At 46.0% G+C, this 13,478-nt stretch overlaps 1 protein-coding gene across 5 annotated transcripts in view; it reads right to left on the minus strand.

Annotated features, from left to right (window-relative positions):
- Window positions 1-2,303: 2,303 nt before the first annotated feature.
- The window catches only part of LOC309362568 (chemerin-like receptor 2), a 37,750-nt gene continuing 26,575 nt past the window's right edge, over window positions 2,304-13,478 (minus strand). For 2 of the 5 annotated variants that reach the window (XM_081898205.1, XM_081898206.1), the window contains 2 exons: window positions 5,961-6,048; window positions 2,304-5,407 (listed from right to left, as the gene is read on the minus strand). In XM_081898205.1, the coding sequence (XP_081754331.1) occupies window positions 4,309-5,373 (1,065 nt within the window). In that variant the 5' untranslated portion in view covers window positions 5,374-5,407; window positions 5,961-6,048 and the 3' untranslated portion in view covers window positions 2,304-4,308. Of the gene's footprint in view, window positions 5,408-5,960; window positions 6,049-9,404; window positions 9,991-13,478 lie in introns of those variants that run through there. The other 3 variants (XM_081898204.1, XM_081898207.1, XM_081898203.1) reach the window with 3 other exon arrangements.

Consider the following 13,478-nt stretch of genomic DNA (forward strand, 5'->3'; position numbering starts at 1 on the left):
GGGACTGAAATCTTACAGCAAATGCGGGCTGTCCGCACAGATCAACCTAATACAAATCTATATGCGGGCACATGCACTAAACCCTGTCTGTGGTGCCTACCCCTTTCCCCAAATGATAAGACAAGAGACCAGAGTATGGGTTCAAATTGGCCACAACTGTATTGAACTTCAGAAGTGGGAAACTGGGCACAGGCCTTGGCAGGTAACCCTCTCAGCCCGCCTGGCTGAGGATATGCAGGCAGTTGAGGCCCAGTGAGAGGGGACTGCAAAGCACAAACTTGCACAGCATGCCCTTCCACTGACCTTGTCCAGGGAGTTTGACCTACATGCTGCCACTCTAGAGGCAGGGACTCCCGGTTTTGCCCTTTAACGGGCCCTGCAAGCGCCGCCACATGGGGAAGGAGCATGAAAGCATCTCCCCAACTTGATGTTAGACTAAAGGCTACCTTGCCAAGGCCTAAAACCACCACTCGAGGCCCTAAGGGCCTCACTGCCAAGTCCCATAACCGAGGACCAATCAAACCCCGCCATCTATCCAGTCCCCAAGGGCTCGTCGCAGGTCGTGGAGCCAGAAGTCATTGCCCAGTGAAGTCATTGATCCTGGAAGGAAGAAAGGCAAAAGAGGCTTGAGCCCAGGGGTCAGCCTCTTTTCTTTGGGCCTTAGGCCCGCCCCCGGCTGGCCATCCATTGTCCCCCTGGCTGAGGGCGGGTCAAAGGCCAGCTCAAGCAGGTGGGTGGCACCCGTCCAGGTGAGCCCCGCTCAGTGCCGCAAACCCCGCCCACCTGTGGGGAAGGGAGGGTGGATATTCACAGACACAAAGCAAGAGCTTGAATGCAACTCAAAGCAGGTGAGCCCGGCTGCACAGCACACGTCAACATGCAACACACGAAGCAATTCCGTTTAGAAGACATTCTTGAAACCCATTTTACAGATGGGAAACAACTGAAAGCTAGAAACTCCGATCAAGAAAACAGATCACTAAATCTAGGACAATTAATTCAAAACACAAAGCAACCCGCACCATGACTATAACAAATTCGGAGAATTTATGGAGAAAAGTCATCTGTCCCAACCAATACAGAACCCATGAAGAAATGAGCTAAGCCACGTGAGAATGCATGGCGAAATAATAAAATAAGGGTATATAATAAATGTTCATAAATGTACCAAGCAAACACGTACATATATAAACCACAAGTCTGAGGCAGCACAGGAGAACAGCCATGAAGTTGTTTTGACTCCCAACTTACCAGGTGTTTTCTCTGCAAAGTCAAATGGAAAAGCCTCCCCATTGTCTTTTCCTTCACAAATCTTGTCTTAAGGGTATGTCTGTGTATGAATAGGGTGAGCCTGTGACTTGGTTCAGGAACTAAGTACCGTATTTTTTGCTCTATAAGACTCACTTTTTCTCTCCTAAAAAATAAGGGAAAATGTGTGTGCGTCTTATGGAGCGAATGCAGGCTGCGCAGCTATCCCAGAAGCCAGAACAACAGCTTTCACTGCACAGCAATCCCTCTTGCTGTTCTGGCTTCTGAGATTCAGAATATTTTTTTCCTTGTTTTCCTCCTCCAAAAACTAGGTGCGTCTTGTGGTCCGGTGCGTCTTATAGAGCGAAAAATATGGTATTTATCATTACAAAAGACTGGCCAGGCTCCCCAGGGTATCAATCCAGTAAGCATTATCAGGTAACTTGCCAGGAGGTAAACAACCCACTCAGATTTCTGCTTTAGCCCACCCTTTCTGCAATGTAGGTATGATGTTTCTGGGGGTGGTCTTTGACTCCAGGGCTGGCAATTTTAAATGTCTATATAAGGGCAGACACACCTTGGTTCTGGGTCCTCCTCCTTTCCTGCATATGAGGGGAGCACCCTGTTGCAACAGTTCAATAAAGATCAGGCTTACTAGCTGCTTTGCTTCTCAATATTCTCTGCTTGGCCTCTGTTCTTCCCTCTGACCGATGGAGAACCTACAAAGGACTCTGTAAGGGCTCTTGTGTCCCCCATAAGGAAATAAGGGCAGATTTCCATTTATTACAGAGGCAAGGAACACCAAACATGTACAGAGCTGATTGCTCGAGAAAGCAAAGCAATTTAGTATAATGTGGCCAAGGAATTAAGCATCTAGAAAGCTTTTGCTCATTTCACATTCCTCGCCTTACATACAAACACCATTATTTCCTACCCAGAGAGGTTCAGAAAATAGAGTCTTCTCCCTCCTCTTCCCAAAACACACACAGCTGGCAAAGCTTCCCAGCTCGCCACATTTGTAATGGCATTATGAGTCAAAACCAAAACAAACAAAATTAATCTGAAGTATTTATTTCAAATGCTGTTTCCTTGCTTTGGCAATATGATGATTTTAAAATATGGCTGCAACACATTTGCAGCCTACATCAATGTAAATAGTTTCCACCATACGTCTCAAAGAAATGCAATGCACATGTAAATTGTTTTCTACAAACAGGATCCAAGCATGCTTTTACAAACAAGTCCCATTGGAAATATACGTTCTGTCCTCCTTTCATGGATCGCTACTGCAGTGGCAAAGCCCCTCACACCTTTCTGAGCGCTAGGACATCCACAGTCATCCCTCCCTGCTCAGGGGAGAAAGCTGTCAGCATGTTTTCCATCCAGAGTTTGTGAGAGGAGGGGAAGTTGGGATTTCGAGGTGAAACGTTAATCTAGAGGGGTTTCGTAGATGAAAACATTGGGAGGGTAGCTTTCCGGTGATGCGAAAGACTGGGAAGACGTTTCAGGAGACAAGGCGAGGGACAGGGAGCTCAGAGGAAGACAGGATGGGGCACATGAAGCTAAGGGGAAAACAAAAACCCGAGAAAAATGTGTGTTAAAAAAAGACTTGCGCAGTAATAAAGCAAAGGCAAGGAGGGATCAATTGCCTGGGGTGGCAGTGCTGAAGAAACCACCATATTTAAGGTCAGAACAGGCAGTATGCTATCATTTGAAAGGAATACAGTGGTGCTACCACTAAATATTAGGCAGCTAGGCTAATATCTGGCTGAGATTAAGTGAAATCAGCTAAAGCGGCTTGATCTCTGAAAGCCATTCTTAGTGAATGTATTGCTTTGCTTTTGTAGAACAAAACTGTTTGCCTAAACCCTCTGGAAGTGCAAAATACCCAGATCAACGTGTCTCTGTGCAAATCATTTCAGTGGACCAGAAACCTCATGTGCAAATGTCTTGCTCTGCCAAATTCTATACCTGGGACTGGTCCTACTCGGAGTAGACCTGCTGAAATTAATGGGTTTAATTAGTTCTGCCTCTTAATTCCAATGTGTTGACCCTGAGGAGGACTATTGTTGGATACGACCTATAGGATTAAGGAGCCAGGTTTACTGAATATGTTGATAAAGCCGGCTAGCAGGGTTACAGATCAACCTGCCTCATTGGAAGCAGTGGAATCCTTGCATTTAATATATATAATCTTTGACATGTTCAGCAGAAACTAAGCAAAAAACCATAAGCAAAGGGGAAGAGAAATTGTCAGTTTTGTTCAGCAAGGCTCTGTGCCAAAAATATATATAATAAAGTATACTTGACTACTTTAAAAGATTGCAAAGGTACTATGTTTTGAAAAGCACATCAAAAAGTGCATTTGCTTGTTGTTTTGTGTGACATTTCCCTGTGCAGTTACTTCAAGGGAGAATCGATGTCTTTGCTTAGAGTGCTGGAAGGACAATGTTTTGATACTGAAGAACTATAAAATAAGAACCTTCCACGACACACACTGTCTTCCATGATCCTAAGTCCCTGCACAAACATCTTTCCTCCCTCAGTAGCTTGAATTTGGGGTGGGGAAATTATCAGGCCTTCTATTGTGACTTTTAACAGTAGCTTGATGTGCAGAAATTGGCAGATAAAGCTTTAAATGGCTTTGGGATGAAGATCACAACATTTTAATGATGGCTCCTCAGACACATGTGAGTTTTGGATGCCTAAAAGTTTGTCAACCCTACGAACAATTGAAGTTGCTTATGGACTTCTGCTGTTTTGACCTCATTCAGACCTCCAGCTTCTATCATTGCCTTCGTGGACAATGGTCAAGGATGAGGAGAGTGGCTGTACGCAACATGCGGATGACATAACAATGACGACAAAACCTGTGTCCTTTTACTAAAGAAGTTTTACTGGAAAAAATATGCAGCTCATGGGAGCTGAATGGGGTCAAAGCAAAAAGAGTTCCACCTGGGGAGCACAACTTTGGCTACTTTTGTGTAGTGACGGTTGGGTTACAAACACCTCTGATGTCTAGATCTTAATAAGGTGGGCATATTGCAGAGTGAGTGCCCGTCAGGGAGTGATTTCACCCAGAGAAGTCTCCAGCTCAGATGCTTCGCCCTGCTGTAGACTCAAAGAATTCCAGACTTGTTCGCTGACTGTCCCAGACCGGCTGACTTCCCAGAGGGTGTGCTTCACCAGTTCTGAAAACGTCACACTGAAACAGGACTGGAGTTTCTTGCTGAGGAGGACGTAAAGAATGGGGTTAAGGCAGCTGTTGATGAAAGCAAAGCTGACGGAAAGAGGAATGGCGTCGCGGAGCAAGTCGTGCCAGTAGTTATCGTGGTGAGCAGAGAGCTCAAGGATGCTGAATATTTGGTATGGGGTCCAGCAAACGAAAAAAACCACCACCACAGCCAGAACAGTCCAGAAGAGCCTGCTGGAGGTCAGCGTGGCAGTTTTCTTCACCTGGCATATCAGAAGAGAGTAGCAAACAATCATGGTCAACAGAGGAAAGAGGTAGCCGCAAATGAACCTTACCCAGGTCAGAACATGGTGTCTGAGGATAACAAGATTGACGTCAGTGGGATGGAAGTTGTTGTAGCAAATGGTGACATTGTTGTGTAGTGTAAGGGTATCTCTAAAGTACAGCGCCGGACTTCCAATGAGCGTGGCCAAAACCCAGATGAAAGCAATCATAAAGAAGGTGTTCTTGAGAGTCCGATGCCGGTAGGAGAAGACAGGGTGGATCAGATGGACGTAACGGTCAAGGCTGATGGCTGTCAGGAAGAAGACGCTGGCAAACATGTTGAAGAGAGCAATGAAGGAGTTTGCTTTGCATAGCCACTTCCCAAAGGGCCAGTGGAAGCCCGTGGCCACGTAGGCGATGTAGAGAGGGAGGAAAAGGACAAAGATGAAGTCCGCAATAGCCAGGTTGAGGAACCAGAGGGAAGTCACGGTCTTGTCCCATTTAAAGCCCATAATCCAGATGACGATCGCATTGCCAGGCACTCCCAGGAGAAAAGCCACGCCGTGGAAAACAAGCGACGCCACCTGTGCGTGGGTGAGGTGGGACACGGGGGGCTCGTCCTCTTCGTAAGCCCCAAAGTATTCCGTGAAGTTGTCTTCGTACTCCATGAGATCGGCAGATGCCACGGTTGCTGACTATCTGCTGAAAGGAAGGGCAGTGAAAAAAGGGGTGGAGTGGGGGAAAACAAGAGGGAAAAAAGTAGCGCTCATCAAAATAATTAATTTCCGCTTGAATGTGCATAGCAATGGCCTTTTATAGCAACCTGCCAGCATCGATCTGCTATAGGTCGCTATCAAAGACCCAGCAATTCATAAACTATCGTATTTTTTGCTCTATAAGACTCACTTTTTCCCTCCTAAAAAGTAAGGGGAAATGTGTGTGCGTCTTATGGAATGAATGCAGGCTGCACAGCTATCCCAGAAGCCAGAATAGCAAGAGGGATTGCTGCTTTCACTGTGCAGCGATCCCTCTTGCTGTTCTGGCTTCTGAGATTCAGAATATTTTTTTCCCTTGTTTTCCTCCTCCAAAAACTAGGTGTGTCTTGTGGTCTGGTGCGTCTTATAGAGCGAAAATACGGCAATCCACCTCTTCCTTTTTTTTCTTATATGTTATCTCCTCTGGAAAAGTAAAAACGTTTCAAAAATAAATGTAATTAAGTAAAAATGTCAATATGGAAAGGGCAAGACCTTCCTACCTTTCAGAATGGCTGAGAAGCTTTGCTACTTATTGTCCGTCCAAAGTTTTGAGTCAGCCGCTCCGGGTGGGCACTTTGCTAATGAAGTCTGAAACAGAAATCAGAGACGAAGAAAAGAAAATAGTGTGAATGCAGGATGGAAAACATAACTGGAATGTCAGAAAACAACAGCATGTGAAAACACATCACCATCAATCATCATCAAATTAAGAATTGGAGTCTCCCTGGAAGCTTGGTAGGAATGGTTTGTGTGACAGAATTGTTCTGGGAAACTCAATGTAGCCCCGTTAAAAAGGCATAATTGGGGAGGAAATAGGTCATAACTGGGATTTGACTGTAAGTGTAATACGGTGGTACGTCGGGTTACAAGCACCTCGGGTTAGAAACTCCACTAACCTGGAAGTAGTACCTCGGGTTGAAGAAGAAGAAGAAGAAGAAGAAGAAGAAGAAGAAGAAGAAGAAGAAGAAGAAGAAGAAGAGTTTGGATTTGATATCCCACTTTATCACTACCCAAAGGAGTCTCAAAGCGGCTAACATTCCCCTTTCCCTTCCTCCCCCACAACAAACACTCTGTGAGGTGAGTGGGGCTGAGAGACTTCAGAGAAGTGTGACTGGCCCAAGGTCACCCAGCAGCTGCATGTGGAGGAGTGGAGATGCAAACCCAGTTCACCAGATTACGAGTCCACCACTCTTAACCACTACACCACACTGGCTACTTTGCCCCAGGATGAGAACAGAAACCGTGCGCCGGCAGCAGCGGGAGGCCCCATTAGCAAAAGCGTGCCTCAGGTTAAGAACGGTTTTGAGTTAAGAACAGACCTCCGGAACGAATTAAGTTTGTAACTTGAGGTACCACTGTATATTGTGAATATCAGCCTCTGACAGTCTCCCACTTTACACGTGAAGGTAAAGGACAGCTCTGTTCAACACCTGCATGCAAACACAGGCTGGTACTACCACCTCCCCTTTTAGTCAATGAATTGTTTCTCAAGCACGCCCATGTGGAAGTATACTGGATTCAAAGAAAAGGGATTTCTAATAATAAATAAATAAATAATAATAATAATAATAATAATAATAATAATAATAATAATAATAAATTTATTTATATCCTGCCCTCCCAAGCCGAAGCCGGGGGCTCAGGGCGGCTAACAACAATAAAATAATACAACATTCTAAAATCATTTCATTCTAAAATCAATTCATAATCAAATTAATGGCAACCATTGGGCTAGAGTTCTGTGAAGATTGCCAAAGGAGGGAGTCAGGCTGTGCCCTGGCCAAAGGCCTGGTGGAACTCTTGTGGCAGAGCGTTCCACCAGATCGGAGCCACAGCCGCAAAAGGGTCCCTCCCTGCTCTGGACAAATTCAACATTTGCAAAATATTTGTTTGCAATCTCTGTTACTCTTTTGAGAAATCCCTTTTCCATCCCTTTCATTTATAAGATAACTTGCTAACATTAAGATGCTGTGAGATGTGAACCGCCCTATGGATGAAGGGCAGTATAATCAGTAAATAAATAAATATGTTCCACCAGTTGTAATTAGAAGTGAAGATTACTGCAATAGTCCAACAGCATAAAAATAACAACAACAACAAATTTTTATTTATATCTCGCCCTCCCCAGCCAAAGCCGGGCTCAGGGCGGCTAACAACAATAAAATAATACAACATTCTAAAATCATTTCATTATAAAATTAATTCAGATCAAATTGATGGCAACCATTGGGCTAGAGTTCTGTGAGAATTGCCAAAGGAGGGAGTCAGGCTGCGCCCTGGCCAAAGGCCTGGTGGAACAGCTCTGTCTTGCAGGCCCTGCAGAAAGATGTCAAGTCCCGCAGGGCCCTAGTCTCTTGTGACAGAGCGTTCCACCAGCCGAAAAAGCCCTGGCTCTGGTTGAGGCCAGCCTAACCTCCCTGTGGCCCGGGACCTCCAAGATATTTTTGTTGGAAGACCGTAAGGTCCTCTGTGGGACATACCAGGAGAGGCGGTCCTGTAGGTACAAGGGTCCTAGGCTGTATAGGGCTTTAAAGGTTAAAACCAGCACCTTAAACCTGACCCTGTACTCCACCGGGAGCCAGTGCAGCTGGTATAGCACCGGGTGAATGTGATCTCGCAGCGAGGACCCCGTAAGGAATCTCACCGCGGCATTCTGCACCCGCTGGAATTAAATATGGTTAGGACTGGAGTGTAAAAGGTGAGCACCAGAGACATCACCCGAAACGCATTAAGTGTGGCCCACAGATCAGGCCCAAACAAAATAAAACAACTTTAGAGATTTCGCACATCCCATTCAAGCATCTAGATTCACTCTACGGAGATTTTCCACATGCCACTCATCATCATTAACTTTAATTAACTTCATTCCTAATGAAATCAAAACACGCCGTGCAAATGTTCTTAGAAAACAGCATGTGCGAGATCGGCACGTTGGATTATGCATATAGGAGCAATTGATGGGGCCATTCCGCAAATTAATGTTAAAAAATGTTGATGATCAAACCCAGCTTGAGATAACTGAAGATTCATCCTGTTCACAGCGGGGAATGTTTCATTCCTAGGTGTTTAGTATTTGCACTAGTCTCTGCAGTGACAGAAACCTCTGAATGAAGCCTGTGGTAAACAGCTTGTGCAGAGCATGTATGAGGAATGAGAATCTCTGCCACCTTCCTGAGAAAACCATCTAAGCCGCTGATACTGTAAGAGATTTATCAGGGTGGGCTGCATGTGCTGAACTTTACGGAAGGCGACCTTCTGCTTCTCTGCTTGCACGGCTGCCCAGTTGAAATCCAGTTTTGAGATTAAGAATCCTAAGAAGGGAGAGAGTCAGGCGGGAGGTTTCAAAGTCATCCATCAACGATGTTGGATGGGACTTTTATTTTACGAGGTATTTTATAATGTGACCCAATGCCACCCATAGGGATCTTGAAAGGTAAAGGGACCCCTGACCATTAGGTCCAGTCGTGACTGACTCTGGGGTTGCGGCGCTCATCTCACTTTACTGGCCGAGGGAGCCGGCGTACAGCTTCCGGGTCATGTGGCCAGCATGACTAAGCCGCTTCTAGCGAACCAGAGCAGTGCACGAAACGCTGTTTACCTTCCCGCCGGAGCGGTACCTATTTATCTACTTGCACTTTGACGTGCTTTTGAACTGCTAGGTTGGCAGGAGCTGGGACTGAGCAACAGGAGCTCACCCCGTCGCAGGGATTCGAACCGCCGACCTTCTGATCGGCAAGCCCTAGGCTCAGTGGTTTAGACCACAGCGCCACCCGCGTCCCATCTTACTACCCAGCAAATCTGAAGTTTGCTGAAGTCTCCTCAGCTTCTGACCCAAGCCGTGATAGATCAGACAAGTTCAAATGATTTCAAAGACTGATTGAGCTTTAATAACTATGTCGGAATAAAGAATGAATAAGAAGCAACGGAAGACAAACAACACATACCAAGATTTCTTGCAGGCCTTGCTTCTTTCCTGCTCTTCTTTATTTAGTCCCAGCCATTCCAGATTTTACCCATCTCTCTGCTGCTTGCATCTATTGGACAATAGCATTTTTCATCACTTTTCTCTATCTCCATCCAATTTGGGGTGCCTCTTTCTGAACAGCTCTCCAGATTTTTGTCTGCTCCTTGGTGATAATCTCTCACCTAGTTCCTCATCCTGCTGTTCCAGCTCGATCAGCAAATTTGGTTCCTCATTTAGACATTTGTCACATGCTGCCCTTACCCAAACCCTTGCATTCATCAGCTTTCTATTTAGACCTATAGCCCAAGCCTGCTTGCTGTGCCTTGCTTTGCTTCTGTTGTAAGTTCCTGTCTGCTTTTAGCTACGAGATGCTGTTGGACTCATGATTCCATGCCCCCATAATCTTGAACCTTCTAGATTTCCCCTTGATCAATCCTAAAATGACCTATCAACTTTATACTTATATTTATATATGGGCATGTTATTTTATGTAAGGGCTGCGGGTGGTGCTGTGGGTTAAACCACAGAGCCTAGGACTTGCCGATCAGAATGTCGGCGGTTCAAATCCCTGTGACGCGGTGATCTCCCATTGCTTGGTCCCTGCTCCTGCCAACCTAGCAGTTTGAAAGCACATCAAAGTGCAAGTAGATAAATAGGTACTGCTCAGGCGGGAAGGTTAACGGCGTTTCCGTGTGCTGCTCTGGTTCGCCAGAAGCGGCTTAGTCGTGCTGGCCACATGACCTGGAAGCTGTACGCCGGCTCCCTCGGTCAATAAAGTGAGATGAGCGCCGCAACCCCAGAGTCGGTCACAACTGGACCTAATGGTCAGGGGTCCCTTTATCTTTACCTTTATGTTATTTTATTCCTGTGATAGCATCTTGATAGCACACTCAGCAGTCATGCAGGTCACATGGTCAGCCTTCTCAACTATGATGGACTGGTAGGTAAAGGAGCCGGCGTACAGCTTCCGGGTCATGTGACCAGCATGACTAAGCCGCTTCTGGCGAACCAGAGCAGCGCACGGAAACACCGTTTACCTTCCTGCCAGAGCGGTACCTATTTATCTACTTGCACTTTGACATGCTTTCGAACTGCTAGGTTGGCAGGAGCAGGGACCGAGCAACGGGAGCTCACCCCGTCACGGGGATTCGAACCACCGACCTTCTGATCGGCAAGCCCTGGGCTCTGTGGTTTAGACCACAGCGCCACCCGCGTCCCACTTTACCCATTCATATTTGTCTGTCCTTCCATCTATCTGTTCCCCCACCCCCAATCCATTCATCTCTAAACACATGCATCAAGAATGATTGAGCTGCATTTGGCCTTTCTCATCCATATTGAAGAAGACACTTTCCTTTTCTAGAAAAAGAGGTGCCAGAACTCACCACGAATGCCTCCCTTGTTCTCTCATAAGTGGCAATGGTGCCCATCTGAGAGGTGGCGGAAGTCCTGGCTGAAAATAAGCCCCGGCTAAAATATTTTTGTTTGGGTCCCTCCCTGCTCTGGATAAATTCAACATTTGCAAAATATTTCTGTTCCAGATTTAATCGAGATACACGCAAGTCATCATCTCTCCCTTGGGGGCGTGAATTCTGCTCAAAATAACAGCACCACCCAGATGAGTCATTTTTTAAAAAATATTGTAAACAAGAAGTAGTCTTCTAAACAGCTGCAGTTAAAAAGCAATTTTGAGCAGAAAGGGAAGTTTTTGGTGAATAGAAAGGGAAAGTGAGGGGAAATAACTATATTTGTCTGTGGACTTCAAGATATTATATATCTGGGAAATAGACCTTTTGCCCACTTAATTTAGAGCTAGCTTAAATAAAGATATAGGCATGGCCCTATAGACGGGCTGCTGCTGCTGCTGTCTTAGACTTAGGTAAAGGTAAAGGGACCCCTGACCATTAGGTCCAGTCATGACCGACTCTGGGGTTGCAGCGCTCATCTCACTTTATTGGCCGAGGGAGCCGGCGTACAGCTTCCGGGTCATGTGGCCAGCATGACTAAGCAACTTCCGGTGAACCAGAGCAGCGCACGGAAACACCGTTTACCTTCCCGCTGGAGCAGTACCTATTTATCTACTTGCACTTTGATGTGCTTTCGAACTGCTAGGTTGGCAGGAGCAGGGACCGAGCAACGGGAGCTCACCCCGTCGCGGGGATTCGAACCGCCAACCTCCTGATCAGCAAGTCCTAGGCTCTGTGGTTTAACCCACAGCGCCACCCGCGTCCCTTGTCTTAGACTTACTGGGGTGCAAATGATGTTTGGAGAATGTAAGCTGGAGAGGGAAGTTTCCAAAGATCAGTCCTGGGGTGAAATCAGGTCTAGGACAGAGACAAGGCTAGCCTTGAATCCTGAAACAGCAGGGCAAAGAAACAGGGGAACAGGGAAACAGGCAAAAGAGGCAGCCAGCAGGCTAAAGTCTGCGGAGAGGGCGCAGAAGGCAGAAACCAAAGGCAGGGTTGCCAACATGATTTCTGGGCTCAGAACACTGGACTGCACTGGATTGAGCCTTCCACAGAAGAAGACACAAATTTGCATACTATTTGCATTTGTGTCATATGCAGATCTGTGGATCAAGGTGGAGGACACAAATAGAAATCAGGCACAAGGAATGAGATGTCTGATGGAAAGAGTGTTGAGAGTCCGTATAGTTAAAGGTATGGTTTTACCAGTAGTGATGTATGGAAGTGATAGCTGGACCATCAAGAAGGCTGATCGCCGAAGAATTGATGCTTTTGAATTCTGGTGCTGGAGGAGACTCTTGAGAGTCCCATGGACTGCAAAAAGATCAAACCTCTCCATTCTGAAGGAAATCAGCCCTGAGTGCTCACTGGAAGGACAAATCGAGAAGCTGAGGCTCCAATACTTTGGCCACCTCATGAGAAGAGAAGACTCCCTGGAAAAGACCCTGATGTCGGGAAAGATGGAGGGCACAAGGAGAAGGGGATGACAGAGGACGAGATGGTTGGACAGTGTTCTCAAAGCTACCAGCATGAGTTTGACCAACCTGCGGGAGGCAGTGGAAGACAGAAGTGCCTGGCGTGCTCTGGTCCAGGGGGTCACAAAGAGTCGGACATGACTAAACGACAACACAGGAAAACGCTAAGCCTGTTGGGCTTCTGCCTTCTGTATAGTTGATAAAAACACAAGAGCTCTGGTCTCCCCACAATTCCAACCCTACACTATGCAGAAAACCAAAACAAACACAACCTCATTTCATGAGTTGGGAAAGAGCTAGGGCCTTTCGTAAGTTGTTCTTAGGCTGGCAATGCTACAATCACTGCAAGACCAAGGTCAACATGACCACGGTTGAATAAATTAAAGAGAAAATTCCGGCCGTTGTAGTTTACCCCTCACAAGAGCTACAACTGCCAGCAGCCTTTAACAAGCGACAGTGCACAGAATTCTCTGAAAAAAAGAATGTACTCCGATTGTGATTAAAAGATATAATGTGCCCATGGACCAGAGCACGCCAGGCACTCCTGTCTTCCACTGCCTCCCGCAGTTTGGTCAAACTCATGCTGGTAGCTTTGAGAACACTGTCCAACCCTCTCGTCCTCTGTCGTCCCCTTCTCCTTGCGCCCTCCATCTTTCCCAACATCAGGGTCTTTTCCTGGAAAAGATATTAGATATCTTTGATATTAAAAAATATGTTTGATATTACAAAGGGGAAAAGATAGCTGCCCAATAGCAAGGCTTAAATGCTTTCTTTTTCTTTTAAAATTTTCACCTTTTCCAAATATTTTTAACAAGAAAAACAAAATCTTTACAAATCTAATTTACCTTCCCCTCAACTTCCCTCCCCTGCGGTTACTTATTTTATATCTTTTTATTACCGCATAGCCAATTCGAAGCCAATCCGAAGAGTCGGACACGACTAAATGACTAAAGAACAACAACACAATATCAAACATGTTCCTGCTGCGTCATAATATAGCATTGTTCTCATTCTCAGTTATGAATGCTGCCAAGCCAGAGACACACTAAAAGATGGCAACTCTCAGGCACGCTGTACCCCCCAAAAAACAATTCCCACCCACCCACCCCGCTC

This window comes from Podarcis melisellensis, assembly GCF_964234715.1.
Source record: "Podarcis melisellensis genome assembly, chromosome: 1".
In the NCBI taxonomy this organism is placed as follows: Eukaryota; Metazoa; Chordata; class Lepidosauria; order Squamata; family Lacertidae; genus Podarcis; species Podarcis melisellensis.